Source organism: Sceloporus undulatus, chromosome 5 (genome assembly GCF_019175285.1).
Source record: "Sceloporus undulatus isolate JIND9_A2432 ecotype Alabama chromosome 5, SceUnd_v1.1, whole genome shotgun sequence".
Classification (NCBI taxonomy): domain Eukaryota; kingdom Metazoa; phylum Chordata; class Lepidosauria; order Squamata; family Phrynosomatidae; genus Sceloporus; species Sceloporus undulatus.
In genome coordinates this window covers 121,068,847-121,088,456 of record NC_056526.1, presented here as the reverse complement: position 1 = coordinate 121,088,456, position 19,610 = coordinate 121,068,847, and the positions used below count along the sequence as shown (strand labels likewise).

General features: G+C 39.2%; 1 protein-coding gene across 3 annotated transcripts; it reads left to right on the top strand.

Moving 5' to 3' along the window:
• Window positions 1-507: 507 nt before the first annotated feature.
• On the top strand, window positions 508-18,865 carry OCIAD2 (OCIA domain containing 2). 3 transcript variants are annotated; one of them, XM_042468595.1, is made up of 9 exons: window positions 528-664; window positions 6,597-6,742; window positions 7,337-7,446; window positions 9,079-9,169; window positions 10,919-10,972; window positions 13,309-13,356; window positions 14,483-14,588; window positions 16,108-16,194; window positions 17,208-18,865. In XM_042468595.1, the coding sequence occupies exons 2-8, from the start codon at window positions 6,652-6,654 to the stop codon at window positions 16,187-16,189; spliced, it is 582 nt and encodes a 193-aa protein (XP_042324529.1). In that variant the 5' UTR covers window positions 528-664; window positions 6,597-6,651; the 3' UTR covers window positions 16,190-16,194; window positions 17,208-18,865. The 3 variants fall into 3 exon arrangements, with proteins under 3 accessions (XP_042324530.1, XP_042324529.1, XP_042324531.1); XM_042468597.1 differs by lacking the exon at window positions 6,597-6,742 and adding an exon at window positions 1,348-1,428 and having other exon boundaries at window positions 536-664; XM_042468596.1 differs by lacking the exon at window positions 6,597-6,742 and having other exon boundaries at window positions 508-664.
• Window positions 18,866-19,610: the final 745 nt, after the last annotated feature.

Below are 19,610 nucleotides of genomic sequence, written 5' to 3'. Positions count from 1 at the left end.
AGGCTATTGGCCAACATGTCTGAGGCTTCTGGGAGCTGTAGTCCAAAAAAATCTCTTAAAGGACACCGTCTGGGGACCACTAAAATCACCCAGTGCCCAGTGGGCCCTAGCACCTCCCCAGGCTACAAATCCCAGGATTCCATAGGATTCAGCCATAGCTGTTCAGAGGGAAATAACAGCACAACTAAAAGAGAGAAAAATGTGTGTGTGTGTGTGTGTGTGGTTGTACTTGTGAAACATGCTTTTGAAAACCACAACTCTGGGTGTGACAAACTTTTCCTCAGCTGACCCCAGAGGCCTATTCTTCTCCTTGGAGGGATTTCAAAGCCACCCTGAGCCTGGATTTAGATTTCTCTATGAGTGTTTTGAAAGGCTTTTGTTTGGTCACACCCTCCATATTGTCCTCCTTGAGTACTGAGGACCAGGGCCTCTGGGTCTGGGCACCACCCTGGGCCTAGTACAAACACAGCCCCCGCCCTCCTGTCACCCAGAACAAACACACTGGAGGAGGCCTAGGAAGGGCGGAAGGCCCCGCCTCCATGGAGGCCATCTTATGTAACCAGAGAGAGGCGCCTGGTGTATCCTCTGTCAGCTCAACTAACGGGAGAGAGAGGTCTCTTTTCCTCAAGGCCTAAGGGAAGGAAGCAGCGCAGAAAGGGCGAGGGTGAGAGACTGCTTGGGTCTGACACAGATGCCTGTTACAGACAGCCAAAATAAAGCTGCTTCGAGTCACAGTGGAGATATGGTGTTTCAATGATGCATGCGTCCTAAGAGTCCAGAAATCACACCAAAGCCATGCTCCAGCCCTAAGGACTAGAGCATGGCTTTGGTGTGGCTTCTGGACTCTTAGGACGCATGCATCATTGAAACACCATACAGTATCTCCACTGTGACTCGAAGCAGCTTTATTTTGGCTGTCTGTAACAGGCCATAGACTTTGCTATCGCACTGGAGAAATGATGCGGTTTGAGAGCGCTTTAGCTGCCATGGCTGGAGGCCGTGGAATTCTGGTGCTTTGCTCTGGTGCCACAACCAACTACCATTCCCAGAATTCCACCGCCTCGTCGAGCCATGGCAGCTAAAGCGCTCTCAAACCGCATCATTTCTCCACTTTGAACATTCTTGTGTGCCTCCAAGTCTATCATGGGAGTTTTCTTGGCAAGGTTTGCTCAGAGAGAGGGGTGGCCATTGCCTTCCCCTGAGGCTGAGAGAGTGTGACTCGCCCCAAAGTGGGATGTAAGCCCCATTTGACTCTCCTCCACCAAATGCATCTGAGGAACTAGGCTCAAGTCTAGGAAAGCTCAAGCTACCAACTTCCATCTTTCTGTTGTTATTATTCTCTTTCAGTTATTATGATTATTAATTAGTTTCAGAGGTGCTGCAAGATCCCTTTGTGTGTCTTTTAATTCAATGGCACTTGCTCCCCAGGTAAGTTGTTGTTGTTGTGATTAAGTTTCAAAAGTGCTGCAAGATCCCTTTGTGTACTTTTTTAGTTCAATGGCACTTACTTTCCTGGTAAGTTGTTGTTGTTATTATTATTATTATTATTATTAAGTTTCAAAGGTTCTGCAAGATCCCTTTACACACCTTTTAGTTCAATGGCACTTACTCCTCAGGTAAATAATAATAATAATAATTATTATTATTATTATTAAGTTTCAAAGGTGTTACAAGATCCCCTTGCATACCTTTTAGTCCAATGGCACTAATTCCTCAGGTAAGTTATCATCATCATCATCATCATCATTCTTATTATTAAGCTACAAAAGTGCTGCAGGATCCCCTTTCATACCTTTTACTTCAGTGGCACTTACTCCCTGGGTAAATTATTTCTTATTAAGTTTCAAAGGTGCTGCAAAATCCCTTTACATACTTTTTTAGCTCAGTGGCACTTACTCAGGTAAATTATTATTAAGTTTCAAAAGTGCTGCCAGATCCATTTGCGTACCTTTTAGTTCAGTGGCACTTACACAGAAGAGTGTGGATTGTAGCCTTGTTTTACATAAGTTGCATCTCAAAGGCTAAGTCATAGGGGTGTATGTTAATGTTCTTTTTAAAAAGTTAACAATGGTCCAAAACACATTGCAGACACAATCCAGTTTGAGACCGCTTTAACTGCCCTGGCTCAATGCTAGGCAATCTTTAGAACTGTAGTTTTGAGAGAGCTCTGATGCCACAATAAACTACAGTTCCCAGGATCCCCTAGCACTGAGCCAGGGCAGTTAAAGCAGTCTCAAACTGGATTATTTCTGCAGTGTGTATTGGACCATTGAAGGTTATTTTGCAAGCAGATGTTTTCCTTGCATATGAGGAAGACTTCTCACATAGCCTGTTGTTTTTGTATGTCTTCAAGTCATTTCAGGCTTATGGCGACCCTAAAATGAACCTAATACATGGTTTTCAGTGGCTGAGAGTATATGACTTTCCCAAACCCACTGGGTTTCCATGGCCAAGCAGGGAATAAATCATGTTCAGAGTCACAATCCAATGCTCAAATAACTGCACCAGGCGGACTCTTTTCATAGCTTACCCTCATGAATTTGAAGAGGGGCTTTGTTGTTGTGACTGCTACAGATTTAACAAACCTATTCCTTTGGAATGTGTGTTGCTTTTCTGCTATCATACTTTTCTGGATTAAAATGGCATACTGTACTAAAAGCAGACTCCAGGGCTGAGCCCATCACTGTATGTTTATTTCTTTGATGGAAAGCAAATACTTAGGACGTGCGTCATGCTGATTTGCATGAGTGGTGTATTAATGCTTGCGTTTGTGTCTCTCAGAATCCTGGTTAGGACCGCATCCCAACACAGACTTAGGTCCAAAACACACTGTAGAAGTAATTCAGTTTGAGACCACTTTAACAGCCCTCTTGCTCAATGCTAGGGAATTCTGAGAATTGTAGTTTTGTGAGCCATTTAGCCTTCTCTGTTAGAGAGCTCTGGTGCCACAATAAATTACAATTCCCAGGATTTCCAAGCACTGAGCCAGGGCAGTTAAAGCGATCTCAAACTTGGTTATTTCTGCAGTGTGTTTTGAACCATAGAGAAGATATTTAGAAAGGAAGTATTTGAGAGGCAGTATGGGGTAGTGGTTTGAGTGTCTCTCCTGTTGCTGCTATGCATTCAAGGGTGTCTCTACACTGTAGATACAGTGCAGTTTGACACCACTTTAAGTGCTGTAGCTCCCTGCTGTGGAATCATGGGATTTGTCATAGAGGTTTGCAGTGAGTGGTGTATTGCTATTGTTGCGTGCCTTCAAGTCCTTTCCGATTTATGGCGACCCTAAAACAAACCCATCATGGGGTTTTCTTAGCAAGATTTGTTAAGAGGAAGTTTGCCATTGACTTTCCCTGAGGCTGAGAGCATGTGACTTGGCCAAGTTCACCCTGTGGGATTCATGGCTGTGCTGGGAACTGAACCCTGGTCTCCAGAGTCACAGTCCAACACTCAAACCACTACACCATGCTGAGTGGTGTATACAGGAAAGGTTTGTGCAGTTTTAAATATTTGCATGTGTGCCTCTGAGAATCCTGGTTGGGACCGCATCCCGACATAGACATAAAGAAGATATTTAAATATGGGTAAAGAAGTATTTCAGAGTGTGGGGTAGTGCTTTGAGTGTCCCTCCTGTTGCTGCTTTGCATTTAAGGGTACATGTATGCTGAAGAAATAATACAGTTTGACACCACATTTAAGTGTTGTAGCTCCATCCTATGGAATCCTGAGATTTGTAATTTTACAAGGTCTTTACAAGGTGTGATAGGTCCCTTCCACTGCAGTTTCCATACTAGCAGTCGTGTGGTGTGAGTGGCAGGGTTACCAGACATCATCCTTTTCCAGGACATGCCTACATTTCCGCCTTCTCTCCAAGAGGCATTCCGAAATGCCCTCCATTTTGAGCATGACTAAGAAGCATGAATTTATATTCATATTAGTACTTTTAGCTTTTATTTTGTAATGCCCGCTATTTTTCTTGCATGTCCTACATATGGCGTGCCTTATCCTCCTTTGTGGTTTTGACATCTCATCACCCTGTGTGAGTGGGCATGATTTCAAGTAAGAGGTATGGGGAAGGAAGAGGGAGTCTTAGCAAGCTTAGGTCTGATTTCACTTTTCCAAAGAAACATCCCCTCCTTAATGCAACACTTTGGGTGCTCCTGACACCTCCTCTCCCCCAATTGCCAGCAGAGTTGTCCCCTCTGACAGAACAAGGGGTATTTTGCAAACACTCAGCATAGGACCCAGATTTGTTTCTCCTCCTAGTTCATTTTTATCTTTTTAGGGGTGGAAGGATCTGCTTTGCAAAGCCTGTGGAAAGAGGGAAGAGTGAAGGGAAATAAGAGGCAAGACAAAAAAACAGAGAGGAGAAGCAAAGGCCAGGGTAAATGTGTCTTTTCAAACTCATGTCACAACAGCAGCATTGCAGATATGTGGTCAAGTTTTCAAGCAGGTGTGTTTTCCATATCTTCCCATTTGTTTCAACAAGGTGATTGCTGCGAGATAACAGGCTGCTGGAATAAAGTCCCCCAATTCTAGATATCGGGGTCCAATTCTCTACTCAGGCATGAAAACCCAATAGATTACCTTGGGTGAGGCATCAACTCTCAGCCCCAGAAAACCTCTTGATAGGATCGCCATAAGCTGAAAACAACTTGAAGGCACACAGCAACAAGGAGATATTTATTATATAGCCAGTGTGGTGTAGTGATGAGCGTGTTGGACTAGGATTTGGGAGCTCTGGGTTCAAGTCTCCACTAAAATGAAAAATGCACTAGATTACCAGTAGTTCTTCTTAGACTATCTGATGTGAGGAAATTATCATTTAATGTGTCAAGGCCAATTGCCATAATTGTGCCCGCTGACTACAACTGTTCTTTTTCTTTCTGGAAACTTGCCATTAACCAGTTATGGACCACAGGGTAGCACTGCACTGACCTTGGACCACTTGCTTTCTCTCAGCCAAATCTACTTGATAGGATTGTTATGAAAATAAAATAGGGAGCAAGAGACCCATTAATGGTACCCTGATCTCACTGGAAGGAAGACAGGATATAAATGTAACAGATAATATTATTAATACTTCTTATCTTTGCTACAAGAAAACAGGTATCTTCCCAATGAATTTTGATATAAATTAATAGTGGTGGATACACCTAGCAAACTGAGCCAAAGATCATATGAAGATAGCAAACTGGCTTATACTGATTCAGACCATCATCTCTGACAGAGTTTCGGGGAAGGTTACCTCCTAGCCATACAATGAGATTCCTGATGTTACCCGTGTGCCCTCTCCCAAAATACTAACCCGGCTTGACCTTATTTAACTACTAATATCAGACATGATCCAGCATGTTGAAGATGACAGTCACCAACATGCTTGGTGGAAGGAGGTTTGGGGAAGTGTTCATTTCTAAATTTTTGACATTATGGATAGTTTTTCCCCAGTCTTAATTTCTTTAAGAAATATATGGGTTTGATATACATGAGATAGTGTAAACACTGTAATTGTAAACAAAATTGTACTAACTTAACTATAACTTGTTGTGCTCCTGTCCTAGCAAACTTTTTGTTGGTTCTGCATTTCTAGGATAGGGCAGTATAAAAGATGAAGCAAGCTGGAAAGGTTTTTTTTGGGGGGGGGGTGTCATTTTTCTATACAGGGGTACCCTGGGTTACGAAATTAATTCGTTCCGCCGCCGCTTTCGTAACCCGGAATACTTCGTAAGCCGAAAAAGCCATAGGCGCTAATGGGGAAAAGCCGCGATTTCGTGCGAAATAGCGCCGAAAAGCACCAAAAAAAATTTTCGTAACCCGAAATAACCTTCGTAACCCGGAACAGTTTTTTTTGAATGGATTTTTTTTCGTAACCCGGAAATTTCGTAAGGCGGCGCATTCGTATCCCGGGGTACCAGTGTACTAATACTAGTGCTAAGATGCAGTGTTAGAATGTTTTAACTCTGTCTCAAATTATGTTTTTTTTTTATATTGATAAGCCAGTGTGGTATAGTGATTTGAGTTTTGGACTATGATTCTGCAAAACCGGGTTTGAATCCCTATTTGACCATGGAAACCCATTGGGCGGCCTTAGTCAAGTTAGACTTTGTCAGCCTCAGATAAAAGCACTGGCAACCCCCCCTTCTGAACAAATTCCCCCCCCCCCCCCCGAAAAAAAAACCTGTGAAACCCGCCACCTTAGTGTGGTCATACATTGGAAACAGCTTGAAGGCACACAATAACTCCTACAACTATTGATTCTTATTTTACCGTATATACTCAACTATAAATTGACCTCATGTATAAGTTGAGGGCGAGTTTTGGGACCAAAATTATGGATTTTGCTATGACCCATGGATAAGTCTAGGGTAAAACTTAGGGGCATATAGCAAAGGATTTAAAAGATGAAGCAAAGTAAAACAACGTCAGAGAACTTACAAAATTCCAGCAGACACAACTCTTTGTGCTTACTCTTATGGCTGGATAGATGAGAGAACAGAGGTGGTCAGTGTTTCCAGGACAGATTGTCATCAGGGGATAGTTCCTTCTTTTAAATAAGAATTATAGATTGTTGCTTTATCTTTGTTATATAAAACCTGAAGCTGAACTATTGTAAAGTTGTGTTCAAGATGGCTTTCGGAACCATAAAATCTGACCATGTCCAATGGAACTACTACAATAAAGGCAAAACAGTCAAAGTCCATTGGGTATCAGCTCTTGCGTGATTGCCTTGGTGGAGAGACCATAGGTCAGTGGTAGCACATGCAAGCAGGTTGTCCTAGATTTAATACCTTGTAAGTTTCTAAAATCTTTCTTTTAATTTGATTCTATAAATAGTTGGTCTTTTATGTTTTAACTGAGTTCTTCTGCTGTCTAATATTATTCTGAATACTTTACATTCCATCTTTGTCAGGAAGGTGACATTTTATTCTTTTATTGTATGATTTGTTTTAATGCTGTAATCAATTACTTCTACTAATTTAAATCTATTTTAAATCTTTTTAATGCTCACGTTTTGTATGATTTTAATTGTATTGTTCTTTTAAATTGTGTGCCTTTTTGAATCCCCAGTTTTGGGATATAAATACATATAATAATAATCATCATATCCAACAAACAAATAATTTTGTTTCCAATTAAAAATAGATTTCCAACAAATGAAATGGCAACTCATTCAACTTGGAAAGCTGCTACTCATTAGAGTAGGGAATAGGTTGTACTGAGTTGGATTCACCAGTGATCTCCTATGATATAAAGGCAGTTTAATATGTTAATATGGCTAAAAAAAGAAGACATTATTTCAAACTATATATTGAATTCTTATAACTGTCTTCTCTTTTAGGGCACTCATATTTTACTTGGTCCAGATTTTCAAGCAACATTAAAATAGTCATGGCTTCTGTTCCAGATAATGCAAACGTTCAGGCTTCTCCAGTGGAACAAAAAAGCAAGGTTTGTGGCGCTTTGGCTTGGGGGAAGCTTGCTTTTTATAGCGTAGAAACTGGTCTAAGGATTTACAGAATTTGTAGAATCTGTCCAGCACTTGTTTTGGCAGTCCAGGTACTCTTGTCCTTTTGCCCACTGAACGATTTTTCTCTAACTGTGTCCCAAGCAAAATAATATGCATTTTCTATGTGTGTGGCCTTTTCTATGCATAAATATGTTTTGTAATGTTCTCCCTTCTCTTTTGTCATCCTCCATCATTGTCACTGCTTCCTTTCTCTCTTAGATGCCAGCAGAACTGTTTAGGTACTTTATATAGACTTGCTCCTTTTCTCTCTTTTTTTCAAAATCAAAAATATACATTTTGGTGATACCTTTATTTGGACAACTAGAAAGCACAAAATTGTGCTAGCTTTCAAAGCACAGTGGCTTCTTTAGCAGGTGGAGATGGTAAAAAAAATTAGGTGAGGAAAGCAAGATGACAAAGTTGGAGTCATAGCTCTACTTCTTACTTGTTTGAAAAGTTACAGAAAGACAGAGAGAAAGAGAGAGAGAGTATGGATACACTCCCACCTCCCAAAAATAACAAAAGCAATATATGAAGATAATAAAATTTCCTTTATCCATGTTGCAGCTGTAAAGTCTCTTCCTTTGTGATCTGAATCTGTGCTTGTCCTTTATGAAACCATAGATCCTTATATTACCAAAGTTTATTTTATTTGACAGTGGGTGGATATTTTGGAGACAACTAAACAGATATAAGATTATCTTCTTAGCACCTATATTGTCATTGAGTACAGTAAAGCTTTCTTATCTTATTTGGTTACCCCTTTGAGACTGATCAGGCTGAAAGCAAGTCAGTTCAACAAGAAAAAAGTTACAGATAGCAAGAATGCTAGGTGCACTTCCTGTCATATAATATAAAATGAGAATTAATGATCAAGCAGTGAAATGTACGTGCTTGTCTAAGGACTTGATCACACCAGCATGCTGTCCTGCCACAATCGCACTAGTTTAAGAATGGAAGCATACTGTTTGCTAGAGAGAACACTTCTTTAGGCATTTGTAGGTCCTCCAGTGCAATTCTATATTCCACATATGATAATAATAGAGTTGCATTGGAGGACCTAGAGATTCTTAGAGAGATGTTCTCTCAAATTTAAAAAAATAATAGTTTTTTTTTATTTGTGGTTTTTCCATTTTCAAGGGGGGCCTGCGCTCCTAACCACAGAAATATGGAGGGTGTACAATATTCCTCAAGTGGGGGGAGGGCATATAAGACAAAAGAGCATTAGAGTACAGTGGTACCCCGGGTTACGAAATTAATTCGTTCCGCCGCCGCTTTCGTAACCCGGAATACTTCGCAAGCCGAAAAACCCATTGGCGCTAATGGGGAAAAGCCGCGATTTCGTGTGAAATAGCGCCGAAAAGCACCAAAAATTTTTTCGTAACCCGAAAAAACCTTCGTAACCCGGAACAGTTTTTTTAATTGGATTTTTTTCGTAACCCGGAAATTTCGTAAGGCGGCGCATTCGTATCCCGGGGTACCACTGTACTCTGTTTATAATTCAGCATTTTGTTACAATTTATCTGTGTTGTTTCAGCATTTTGTTACAATTTATCTGTGTTGTTTACTCTCAGAGTTCATGGCCTTGTCCCATTACAAATATTCATCCAGAAGAGCTTGCAAAGATTCGTCAACAATGTAAAGAAGAAAGCTTCTGGTACAGAGGTACATTGTTCTATTTTTAATCAGGATGAGCAGACCGCCTCCTTTTCCAGGACATGCCTTACATTTCAGCCTTTTGTCCAGGAAGAATTCCAAAATGTCCTCCATTTTGAACATGGCTAAGAAGCATGAATTTATATTTATATTACTGTTTTAGCTTTTATTTTGTAATGTCCTACATTTTTGAAAATCAACTCATTTGAAATGTGGTATTGGAGTAGAGTTCTACAGATACCATGGATAGCCAAAAAAAAAAAAAAAATGAAAGCAAATCATACCTGAACTCTGCCTAAAAGCCAAGATAACTAAGCTGAGACTGTCATACTTTGGACATACCATGGGAAAACTTGACTCATTAGAAAAAACAATGATGTCTGGTAAAGTAGAAGGCAGCAGGAAAGAAGGAAGACTCCAATACATGTGGATAGTTTCAGTCAAGGAAGCCACAGCCCTGAGTTTGCAAGACTTGGGTAGGGGTGCTGATGACAGGGTGACTTGAAGATCTCTCATTTATAGGGTTGCCATAAATCGAAGTCAACTTGGTGGCAGTTAACAAAAAAAAAAAATCTCATTGCAAAAAGCAGTAGTTTTCTTCTGCTCAAACAGATCAAAACCCATACTTAAACACACACACACACACACACACGGTAACCCAGTGAAGGGTTTCCCCCTCCCTTTCACTTATAGCTTCAAATGACTAGTGGCAAGAGGAGTTAATTCTTCCAAGCACAGGAATCTACTGTTTTATCATCACTAACCCTCAAGAACATTGTTCTCAACCTTCAGTTTTCCAGATGTTTGGGACATTAGCTCCCAGAAGCCCAACCAGCATGCTCTCAGTTTTCAGGGATTCTGGGAATTGATGACTAAAATATCTGGAGAACCAAAGATTAAGAATGACTGTTCTAGAAGCTGTGTAAACATTACAAGGAGACTTAGAAGGGAAATAGGGAAACAGATGGAAACATTTTCATAGGGTGCGGGAGTGGGCACCACCTTGATTGTCACAATCCACATAACAACTAAATGTATCATTAAAAAAACACCTCACCTTTGCAGTAAAAACATTTTCAGAAAAATGGAAAATAGCATGTAATTGACAAAATATCATTCAGATCTTTTACATAAAAATAGGTTAATAGTATAAAATCAGTCCAAAATCCTCTGTTTCACCATAATCTCATATTACATCCAAATCAGAGTTGTTGTGGTAAGCAAGAACATTGAAGTGTACCAAGACAAAAGGCTGGAACCATGTTATGGGTTGTAAAATTTACCACAATTTTAATGTAAATATTGTAATTATAAATCATATAGTTATACAAGTTGTGTGTGACATTAAGGAGGAGGGTCCATGCGGCCCAATGGGTCAGGACCAGCTAATGGTCTACATGGGAGTGGAAAACTGTGTGGGTCAGTTAAACTTTAATGCAGGGCATTACAAATTAGCCAATCAATGTATCATGTCCAAAAATTAGAATGGGATGTGGTCACCTATATCAACCCTGACTGTAGGGACCCCCTTTCTTTTTTCTGTCTACCCCAGTGGTGATCTCCTACCCACTTTAACTTCTGCCCATTGTCCCCTCCACCATTTCATTTCATATCTGCCAGTTATGGTAAGCAAATACATTTAATTACTTTTATAACACCGTTTAACACTGCTGGTGGGCAGGAGGAGGAGTTGGCATGCATTATAATGTTGGTAAAAGCTATAATTATAGGCTATAATTGATCTATTATTATTTGCAGCTCTCCCTCTATCTCTGGGAAGTATGCTTGTTGTTCAAGGACTAGTTGCCCAAGGTAAATCCTTTTTTCCTCATTTTTTAAAAATAAAAAAGGTGAACACAAAACTTTGTAGAAACATCATTTATCAACTGCTGTGCCGTAATGAATCGGGTGAGGAGCTCAATCTGAATGAAGCTTAAACTCTAGGGTTCAAATCTTGTATTTAGTGCCAACCAGAATATACTTGTTTTGCTAACTTTTATTAATTTAGTGTGTCTAAACTAGTTGTGACTAACCATTGAACTTAGGTTTTAAAATCTGGAGGATTGAAGAACAGAACATATGAAATCCATGGCTCATTTCATAAACTATGCAGCAGTGAACTCAAATTTGCCACTTGCTGTTCCTTTCTAAATACTGTACAATCAAATTTGAGCCTCCAATTAGCATATTTTACTTGTATGACATAAGAGTTTTGACAGATACACACTTTTCACTTTCAGGTGTACACATAAAATACACCTAAAAAGTAAGATGTGACCTATTCTCCATTTTGCAAAGAAAGCAAAATAGGCCTCTGTTGTGCATGATGGTATGCTAAATCTGAAAGTATAGCCCTACACACTTTTTAATCTAGACATATTCTATCAGCATCTGAAGAGGGTTAATCTGGAAGAAAGTATACCCTAGTGCAGTATTTTTTAAAACTACATTTGTTCTATCGATATTTGAAGAGAGGAGCATAGTAGCTGTGCCCCCATTCTCCACAATTCTGTTTTTTTTTCCATATGTGGTCAGTCCAAATAAATATAAAAAGTTCCCTTAGATGTGGATGCTCTATGCATGATTAGAAACTGAAAATGTCAGGGCCTCCAGTTGCATGGAGAGGATCTACATGCTCTGATTTCTCACTCTTTACATGAGGAAAGCAGTGGAATAGGAGCAGAGATAGTCTGATCCCTTTTTTGCATTTTGGTTGAACATGATGAGATAACAGCTCCATAGACCTTTCATTACTGAAAAATAAGAAAATTTAACAAAATACAAGTACCCTTACATATTTTCTCACCATTCTTCTAGATATGTCTGTAGCAGTGGTATCACGGGTTGGCATCACCCAGTATGGTGTAACTTATGGTGTCACCCCCTACATTGACCTCCTCCCATACCACACCATATGAATCCTTAGTAATATTTTTTGTAGTAATTGTACTCATAAACCACAATTCCCATATATCACTGAATGTAATAGTAATGGTTGTGACACAAAATACTAGGAAAATTAAAATTATACGTTTAAATCACAATATCACACACACAGCCTAAAGGTATTTTACATGTACATAGCTGCATGTGGTTAAAGTGATAATTTAGTAAGATGTGATGTTTTAAAAGAGAATTTTTGGCCTGTTACAGACTGCCAAAATAAAGCTGCTTCGGGTCTCTTTGGAGATATGCTGTTTAAATGAAGCATGCATCCGAAGAATCTGGAAGCTGCACCAAAGCTGCACTCCAGTGCTTAGGAATGGAGTGTGGCTTTGACGCAACCTCCGGACTCTCATTTAAATAGCATACCTCCAAAGAGACCCGAAGCAGCTTTATTTTGGCAGTCTGTAACAGGCCATTAAATTATTTTAAAATTTAATTTTTAAATTATTTTTTAAAATTAAACTTGGGGCTCCTCCTTTCTCCTTCCACTGAGCCTTGCCCCATTCACACCATCTCTTCAGCAATTTAAAGGGACACAAGCAAACACCACACCCTGATTCTGATAAAAGGAACATGTTTGGGAACATTGGTATCATCCCCTTCCCTCAGAGTGTCACCTGGTATTGCCTACCCACCCCTAATGATGTCCCTAGGGCATCCTGCACATATATCCCATCACATGCCCCAGGACCCCATTATCACCACTACCATGTTTTTTTCAGATTTTTTTTAACTGGGAGACCAGAATGTTGCAAAACCATATCATGTCTTTGAGCATTATGTTTATATTCCAGTAACACCTCTGGGCCTTGCATCCATTAAGTTTTGCTGATTTGTTTCTATTATTTTTTTAATTGAAAGAGGTAAAAATAGGGGTAGCTCTTCATATTGGAAGTTATTAGTACTTTTAAGTACTGGATTAAAAGACTGTGATTGTGCAGTAGAAAGATAAGGATCCTTCTACACAATAACTTTTTGATTCAAGAAGGAAGCCTTTAGAATAAATAGAATTATTTCACATAGGTAAAGAAGGCATTGCTATCCTATGAAGAGTTGAGCATCATACTTATAACTGGGAATTATAGTACAATTACTTTGTACACTTAAGGATACAGTCCCTCTCTGTGAGGAAATGCACAAGCTTGCTGCATGATTAACTGATGGAATACATGGCATTTTCTGATAACTGCATCTTATTCTAGGTGTTTTCAAACCAAATCCTAAACTTGGACCCCTTCCTAAAATGGCACGTAAGTCCAAAGCCTACTTCTAAAGTTAAGGCAGAAAAGATTATCACTGTTGAAGCTTCAGGTGGTGTAGATTAGTCTTACTGAAATGCTGCCATATTTGCATGCTGACCCTGGGCATATATAGCAATTCTGGCTTCCTGGATTGTCATTTTTTTAGTATTAAATTTGAAAGAGTTTTGTAATCCTTGTGGTTGAAGAGAGGACTTTCAAATCATATTGCTACTGTATTCAAGGAATCTATGTCTTGGTCAGTGGCTGACTTTCTGCAGCCCATGCTTCCCTTTCATCTTATGTTTATTTCATTTTGATGTTAGTCAGTTTATTGCCTAAAATATATAAGATCTTGGTTTTTATGAGTTTTACATAGTGCTGTAATTCGGGGGGGGGGTAGAGTTACAACATGGGTAAAGATTAAAAACACAATCCATTTGACCCACACATCCCTGGTTGCAGTTAGGAATAACTAATTCTGCACTGTTCATTCATCCCTAAAATCTTTAACACGCATGCCCCATCCCCTACTTGCACACACACAAAAGCACATTTCCCATACACATAAAGACAGTGAAAGCAAAATATTCACAAGACATGATACGGGACAGGATATCACTACAGCACAATTGCAGCTTCCTGTATTTATTTGTTTTTTATAGAATAGAAGATGTATGAAAGAGAACATACACAAAGTTCATCAGCTACAGATAGTTATGGGAAAGGGGAGGGTCAAGGCTACCTTCAGCACCAGAATCATTGAAGAACCACTTCTTTTTTGACTGGCAATAATCTGTTAATGATCTCCAGTCCTGCTACTGTTTAGCTACTATTTGTGGTGTGAATGTCTCATTCCAGCTCATGACACCACTACACACAGTGAATTGTGGAGATTATCCAACACTGTCAAACATCTCACCTCCAAATCATAGAGGGAAATGTGATTATAACAAACTAGCAAATATGCTTCAGTTTTCATCTTTACGAGCTAGTGTTGGGGTTTTTTTTGGTTAGTTGGTTGAGTTTTTAAAAATCTTCTTTGAAAACGTTCTTTGAAGTTTAAACTACTGATTTATATCTTATACAATATTTTATATATGTAAGAGAATCATGCTTCGCTTTTCCTCCCTGGCAGTTGCTGGTGCCCTGGGTTTTGCTGTTGGGACAATGTCGTATATAAGAACATGCCAGAAGAAGTTTGAACATGCTGGCGTGCAATTTTTCGGCCCAGGAAAAAAATGGTTTGAAATATAACACTTTGCTTTCTTAAAGTAACACACTGAGTGCAAGTTAAGCTTCCTTTCCTTTTCTTGTTCTTTCAGTACTAGGATCCAGATAGTCTGGAGAGGAACTTGGTTATAAACATAACCATTCCACTACTTTTGTCATGGGGTTTGGTGGGGCTAGTCAGCTGTCACTCTCAATCAAAAGTGGGAATCATATGACCATCCAGTTAATGTTGGACTACAGTTCTCAGTGTTCTTCACCACTGTCTTATGTTGGCTAGGGATACTGGGAGGGAGAAGTTCCCATCCCTGTATTAAATAATGGTTTGCTATCATTAGTGTAGATGGGCCATGGGTCACACATTCCCTTTTCTTTGCACATGGAACAATTAAGCTTCCATACTTGGTTCAGCAATAAATTATGCACTGCTTTGTTTGAATTTACAAAACTATATTTCAGACAAACCACCATTTAATCCTTTTATGCAGGCAGTTTCATTCATCAGCCCACAAAAAGGATTCTGTGGGTTGCTCCTGCTTGTACTTCACATTGTAAACCATGTTTTATCATAATCTGTGAAAGCAGCTAGTTTCTTTTCCAGAACCTCTCCCCCTGAAAAAACTTTGAATATTAAGTGAAACATTTTGTGAATATTAAGTGAAACATTTCCATGTGGGCCATGTGGGCGATGAGGAAGGGGGGATGATTATCAATAAACAATAAGTAGGACATGTTTGTGCATGGATAGTTTTGTGCCTGAAGTGGGAGATGATAATTGGGGATCCTGTGAGGTAATCCTCCTATGCAGAAAAACATTTTGGGAAGACAATGAGTAGGATCCCTAAATCTCTGCTTGGGCATCTACATTCTCAGTACAGTTGGTCATCTGTATCCACGAATTTCACCATCCACAGCTAGAAAATATTCCAAAACAATAGTAGTAATAATAATTCCAAAAAGCAAATCTCATTTTGCCATTTTATATAAAGGATACTATTTTATTATGCCATTGTACAGTGGGACTTGAGCAACCAGAGATTTTGGTATCCAAGGGGGGTCCTGAAAACAACCCTCATCAAATACTAAATACTTTGTGAACCTATGGGGGGGTTGATTTTCACAGAGGATAGGGGAAATTACTAGAAAGTATGAGCATGTAGATGGCTGTATGGGAATGGAGTCAGCAAAAAATTGCTGTTACCCCCTTATTTGAGAGCCTAGACTAGATAAAAGGTCTTTCTGTTTATAGAAAGGCACTTAGGCCCTAACATGGTGTAACTATTTGCACTATAGCAGAACTGTGATTACCCAGATATGTAAAATCAATGTATAACTTGGGCCTTCCACTGTAGTAGGATCATGTTTGGTGTGGAAGGCTCAGCTCTTTGATCTTTTCACTTCAAGTGCAATGGGACCATGTACAAGGTCTCTACTGTATCCATGTGAGGATATCTGGATTGAAGCGCTTGCATGTCAGATTCACTTCTCTGGAAAAATTGACTGTTATTTCTAAATTCTTTCCAATGTTTTTAGGCATTGCCATCACATGTGTGAGGAATGTAAAGCTAAGTCTAAAGCAAGCCAACTGGAACAAACACAGCCTTCCGTTTCTTAAAACCGGTATGTATCTATGAAATTTCAAGTTTTAATTATCACTGCTTCTTTTCAGCTCTCAATATCTTGTAATTACCAACTGTAGAACAAGAACTGCACACTTGCATTGGCAAACAGTTATTCTCTGCAACTGTGTAGTCAAGTGATGTAAAGTAATCAAGTGTTTTTAAAACAAGCAATTCCATGTGATAGTTCAATACTACTGCATTAAATTTGGCCTCAAAGATGCCCTCAAATGGTAACAGTTTAAGTAAACACATCGACTCTGTGTATGTTGGCATCTGATGGGGAATTGGCCAGAAATTTTATTGTTTCCTTTCCCAGCCTGGGAATATATGTTTTTACTTTATTGTTTCTTCCCCTTCCTGCACTGCTTTCCTATTTCTATTCTGACATGCTTCAGAGGTAGGAGAGAGAATGTTTCAGACTGGCTATTGTGTATTATATTATTATTTAACAATATGTAATATGCAGTAGAGGGCAAAGCCTTGCTTGTCTCTCAAGTATTCCCACAAGCATAAGACTTTAGGAGTTTTTTTTTTACATTGCTTTTGAGACAAATGTGAACTGATACTAAATGAATATAGTTTGATGAAGTGATCACAGTATTTGTAATATCCTAAAGTCTACATTTACAGTCTGCACCTGTCCCCTTTTATAAATTTCCTTTCAAGTAGATTTCAAAATTACATTCACCCGATGGTGGTTCTTCAGTAACATTTAAAGCTGTTCTAACTTAGTGCATGAATATTACCTTATCTTCATACTGTGGTACATGCCATATGTTTAAAATGTGTGTTGTATTAACATGCTTTACAAACCCTTCAGTCAAGTACTGTATTTGGTTCTGAAAACTGGGAGAATTCCAGGATAGATATGCTCATGTTTACATTTTCTTCTATAACACACTTTTGAAATATTTCTCTAATGAACATAAGATTACTGTATTTTAGCAATTATCTTGACATCCATATGGATTGAAGGTATCTTAAAAGTGTTATATTACTCTTCTGTTTCAGATAACATGGAAGAGATCATTCTGTCATGGTACCTATTCTTGAATATGGCCTCATTATTTTGTAAAATCTGCCTTTTTCAAAATGTTTATTGCAACTTTTAAATAAAATTAGGAGGATGTTTTTGTCACTTTTCTTTTAGTAGATGCAAACTTTCAGTAGGCTCACTATTATTTTAGAGAGTTACTCTGGTTTTACACTTGGACCCTAAAATTGCAGTCAAGAAAATTTGTCAGCTAAACAATCAAGTTACACAACAAATGGTGGAAGCAAGTCATTCCACTGAACAACCCTTCAGTAAATAATTAATGGTAAAAAAAATCTTTAGTTTATAACTGCTAATCAAGGTCAGTATCCAATGACTGTCCAGTTTGTATAATTTGAACTCCCCCGCTCAGCTCTCTGTAGCACCAAAATTCTCCTCTGGGATTTCCCAGTCCTTTTAGCAGGTTTTTAAGGCACATGGGTATGGGGGCTGCATGAATTGGAGAGGTTACACATCCTGGCCAAGGAAAAATGTTTTTGATATTAATGTACATAGTCTCTTTGTAAGATATTGCTAGTAGGAAAAACTTGTGTAACTATTATTGAATTACACATTGACTGTAAGTATAGTCATTCGTATGTTCATATGCTAGATCATGATAGATGCATAGGAATTACTGCGTTTATAAAAAAACCTGAGTGTTTTATGTATAATAAAAGGAACTACAATATTATGATCTGATACAACACACTATTAAAAAAATACCAACTTGTTAAATACAGTGCAGCATCAGAATCCATGGGACCTAAAATCAAAAATTATATCCATTTGGGTGCCCAACTGGTGTTTTGCTTCTACTTTACCAATACAGCAGTTATAATGGCTTGGTTTTCAAGTAGAGAAACTCATTTGAATATCTACAGAATGCATAAGCACTACATTGTTGATAATTACTAATATTCCCATAATTTCAGATTCAAAACACCGGCAACTTTCCCAGTAATAAGTATTTGTGTCAAGCTTTTCATTTTTGTGCTGTAGCTTTATAGAATGAAGCCAAAGACTTAACTTTCAGCATAATTTCATATGAAAAGTTCACTTGGAAGAGTGAAACCAGCAGCATAAGTCTCCTAGACCTCAAGAGTGGACATTTTCCATCATTGCCACCCTAGAGCCAACAGCTGCAAATGATTTAGCGCTCAGAGTGAGAAGACGCTGTGACACGAGAAGCCAGGCAAACCTGGATAGAACCAGTCAATCACAGCCCAGGGAATAATGGAGATGGGTGCTTCCATGTTCCTGCCTTTCACAATTCCTCCAACTGAGTGGAACAACCCACATTTAGAAGGTTCCTCCCCACTTCATAGGGAAAAGATATAACTTGGAGGCTTATCTGTTAAACAGTTAGATAGGGCCAGGTAGAAATAGAGATGGGGCAGGGATTAATAGGAATAGATTAGATCTAGGGAAGATCAGATGAGTAAGGATCAGTTGTAAAGAGGGGCATTAATAAGATCTGAATAGGGTTTCTGAGAGTTGATAGCATGGAAAAGTTCAGGGAGAAGTGTTTTTTGTCTGAAACCTGAGATGTTCTAATGTTCTGTGTGGAACCAGATTAACACTAGATGTTTATCTTATCTATTACAATAAATCTTAATTGGTTTTATTTTCTTAAGCTGTCTGAAGTTTTAATTTAATAAACAAGGAGGACTGGTCACACTTTGCCACACTGAACCCAACCAACACATGTATTACTTGTCCAATACAGTTAAGACCTTGAGGCCCAAGTACCAGATCAAAGTAGGGATTTTAAGGTAAAAGGGCATGGTGAGTGATAGGAGCTTAGAACTACAGGGGCAACCTGGATAAGGGATAGGTCTCAGATGCCTTCCTCCACAACAAAACATTTTGTGTCTTGGTCAAGCAGCTGGCAAGAACTCCTCCCTCCATGTTCCAACTGTCATTTCTCTGGCTTCAGAGGTACATAGAAGCAGTCAGTATCTGCTGGACCTAATATCCTCCCCCATTGCCATTGCCTTTTTCTTATGTGCCATGTCTTATTTAGATTGTAAGGCTGAGGGCGGGGAACTATCAAATTAACAATTTATAAGCGATTGTAGGATACCTTTTGGCCAAAGGGCTGAAGGTAAAGGGATTCCCCATTGACAAGGTTGTCAAGTTGTGTTAGACCATGGGGGGGGGGGGTTGCTCATCTCCATTACTAAGAGCTGAAGAGCCAGCGTTGTCAGAGACTATGATCATGTGGCCAGCACGATTGCATAGAATGCTGTTTACCTTCCCACTGGAGTGGTACCTATTTATCTACTTGCATTTGCATGCTTTTGAACTACTAGGTTGGCAGAAGCTGGGACTAGGGATGGGAACTCACCCCATCATGCGGCACCCAGGCCTCAAACTGC

Excerpts from the sequence above, each read along its gene's own strand:
- OCIAD2 (XM_042468595.1), top strand. The coding sequence starts at position 6,652 with ATGTCCAATGGAACTACTACAATAAAGGCAAAACAGTCAAAGTCCATT. Across the intron at positions 7,447-9,078 it reads CAGTGGAACAAAAAAGCAAG|AGTTCATGGCCTTGTCCCAT; the intron begins GTTTGTGGCGCT and ends GTTTACTCTCAG. Across the intron at positions 10,973-13,308 it reads TCAAGGACTAGTTGCCCAAG|GTGTTTTCAAACCAAATCCT; the intron begins GTAAATCCTTTT and ends ATCTTATTCTAG.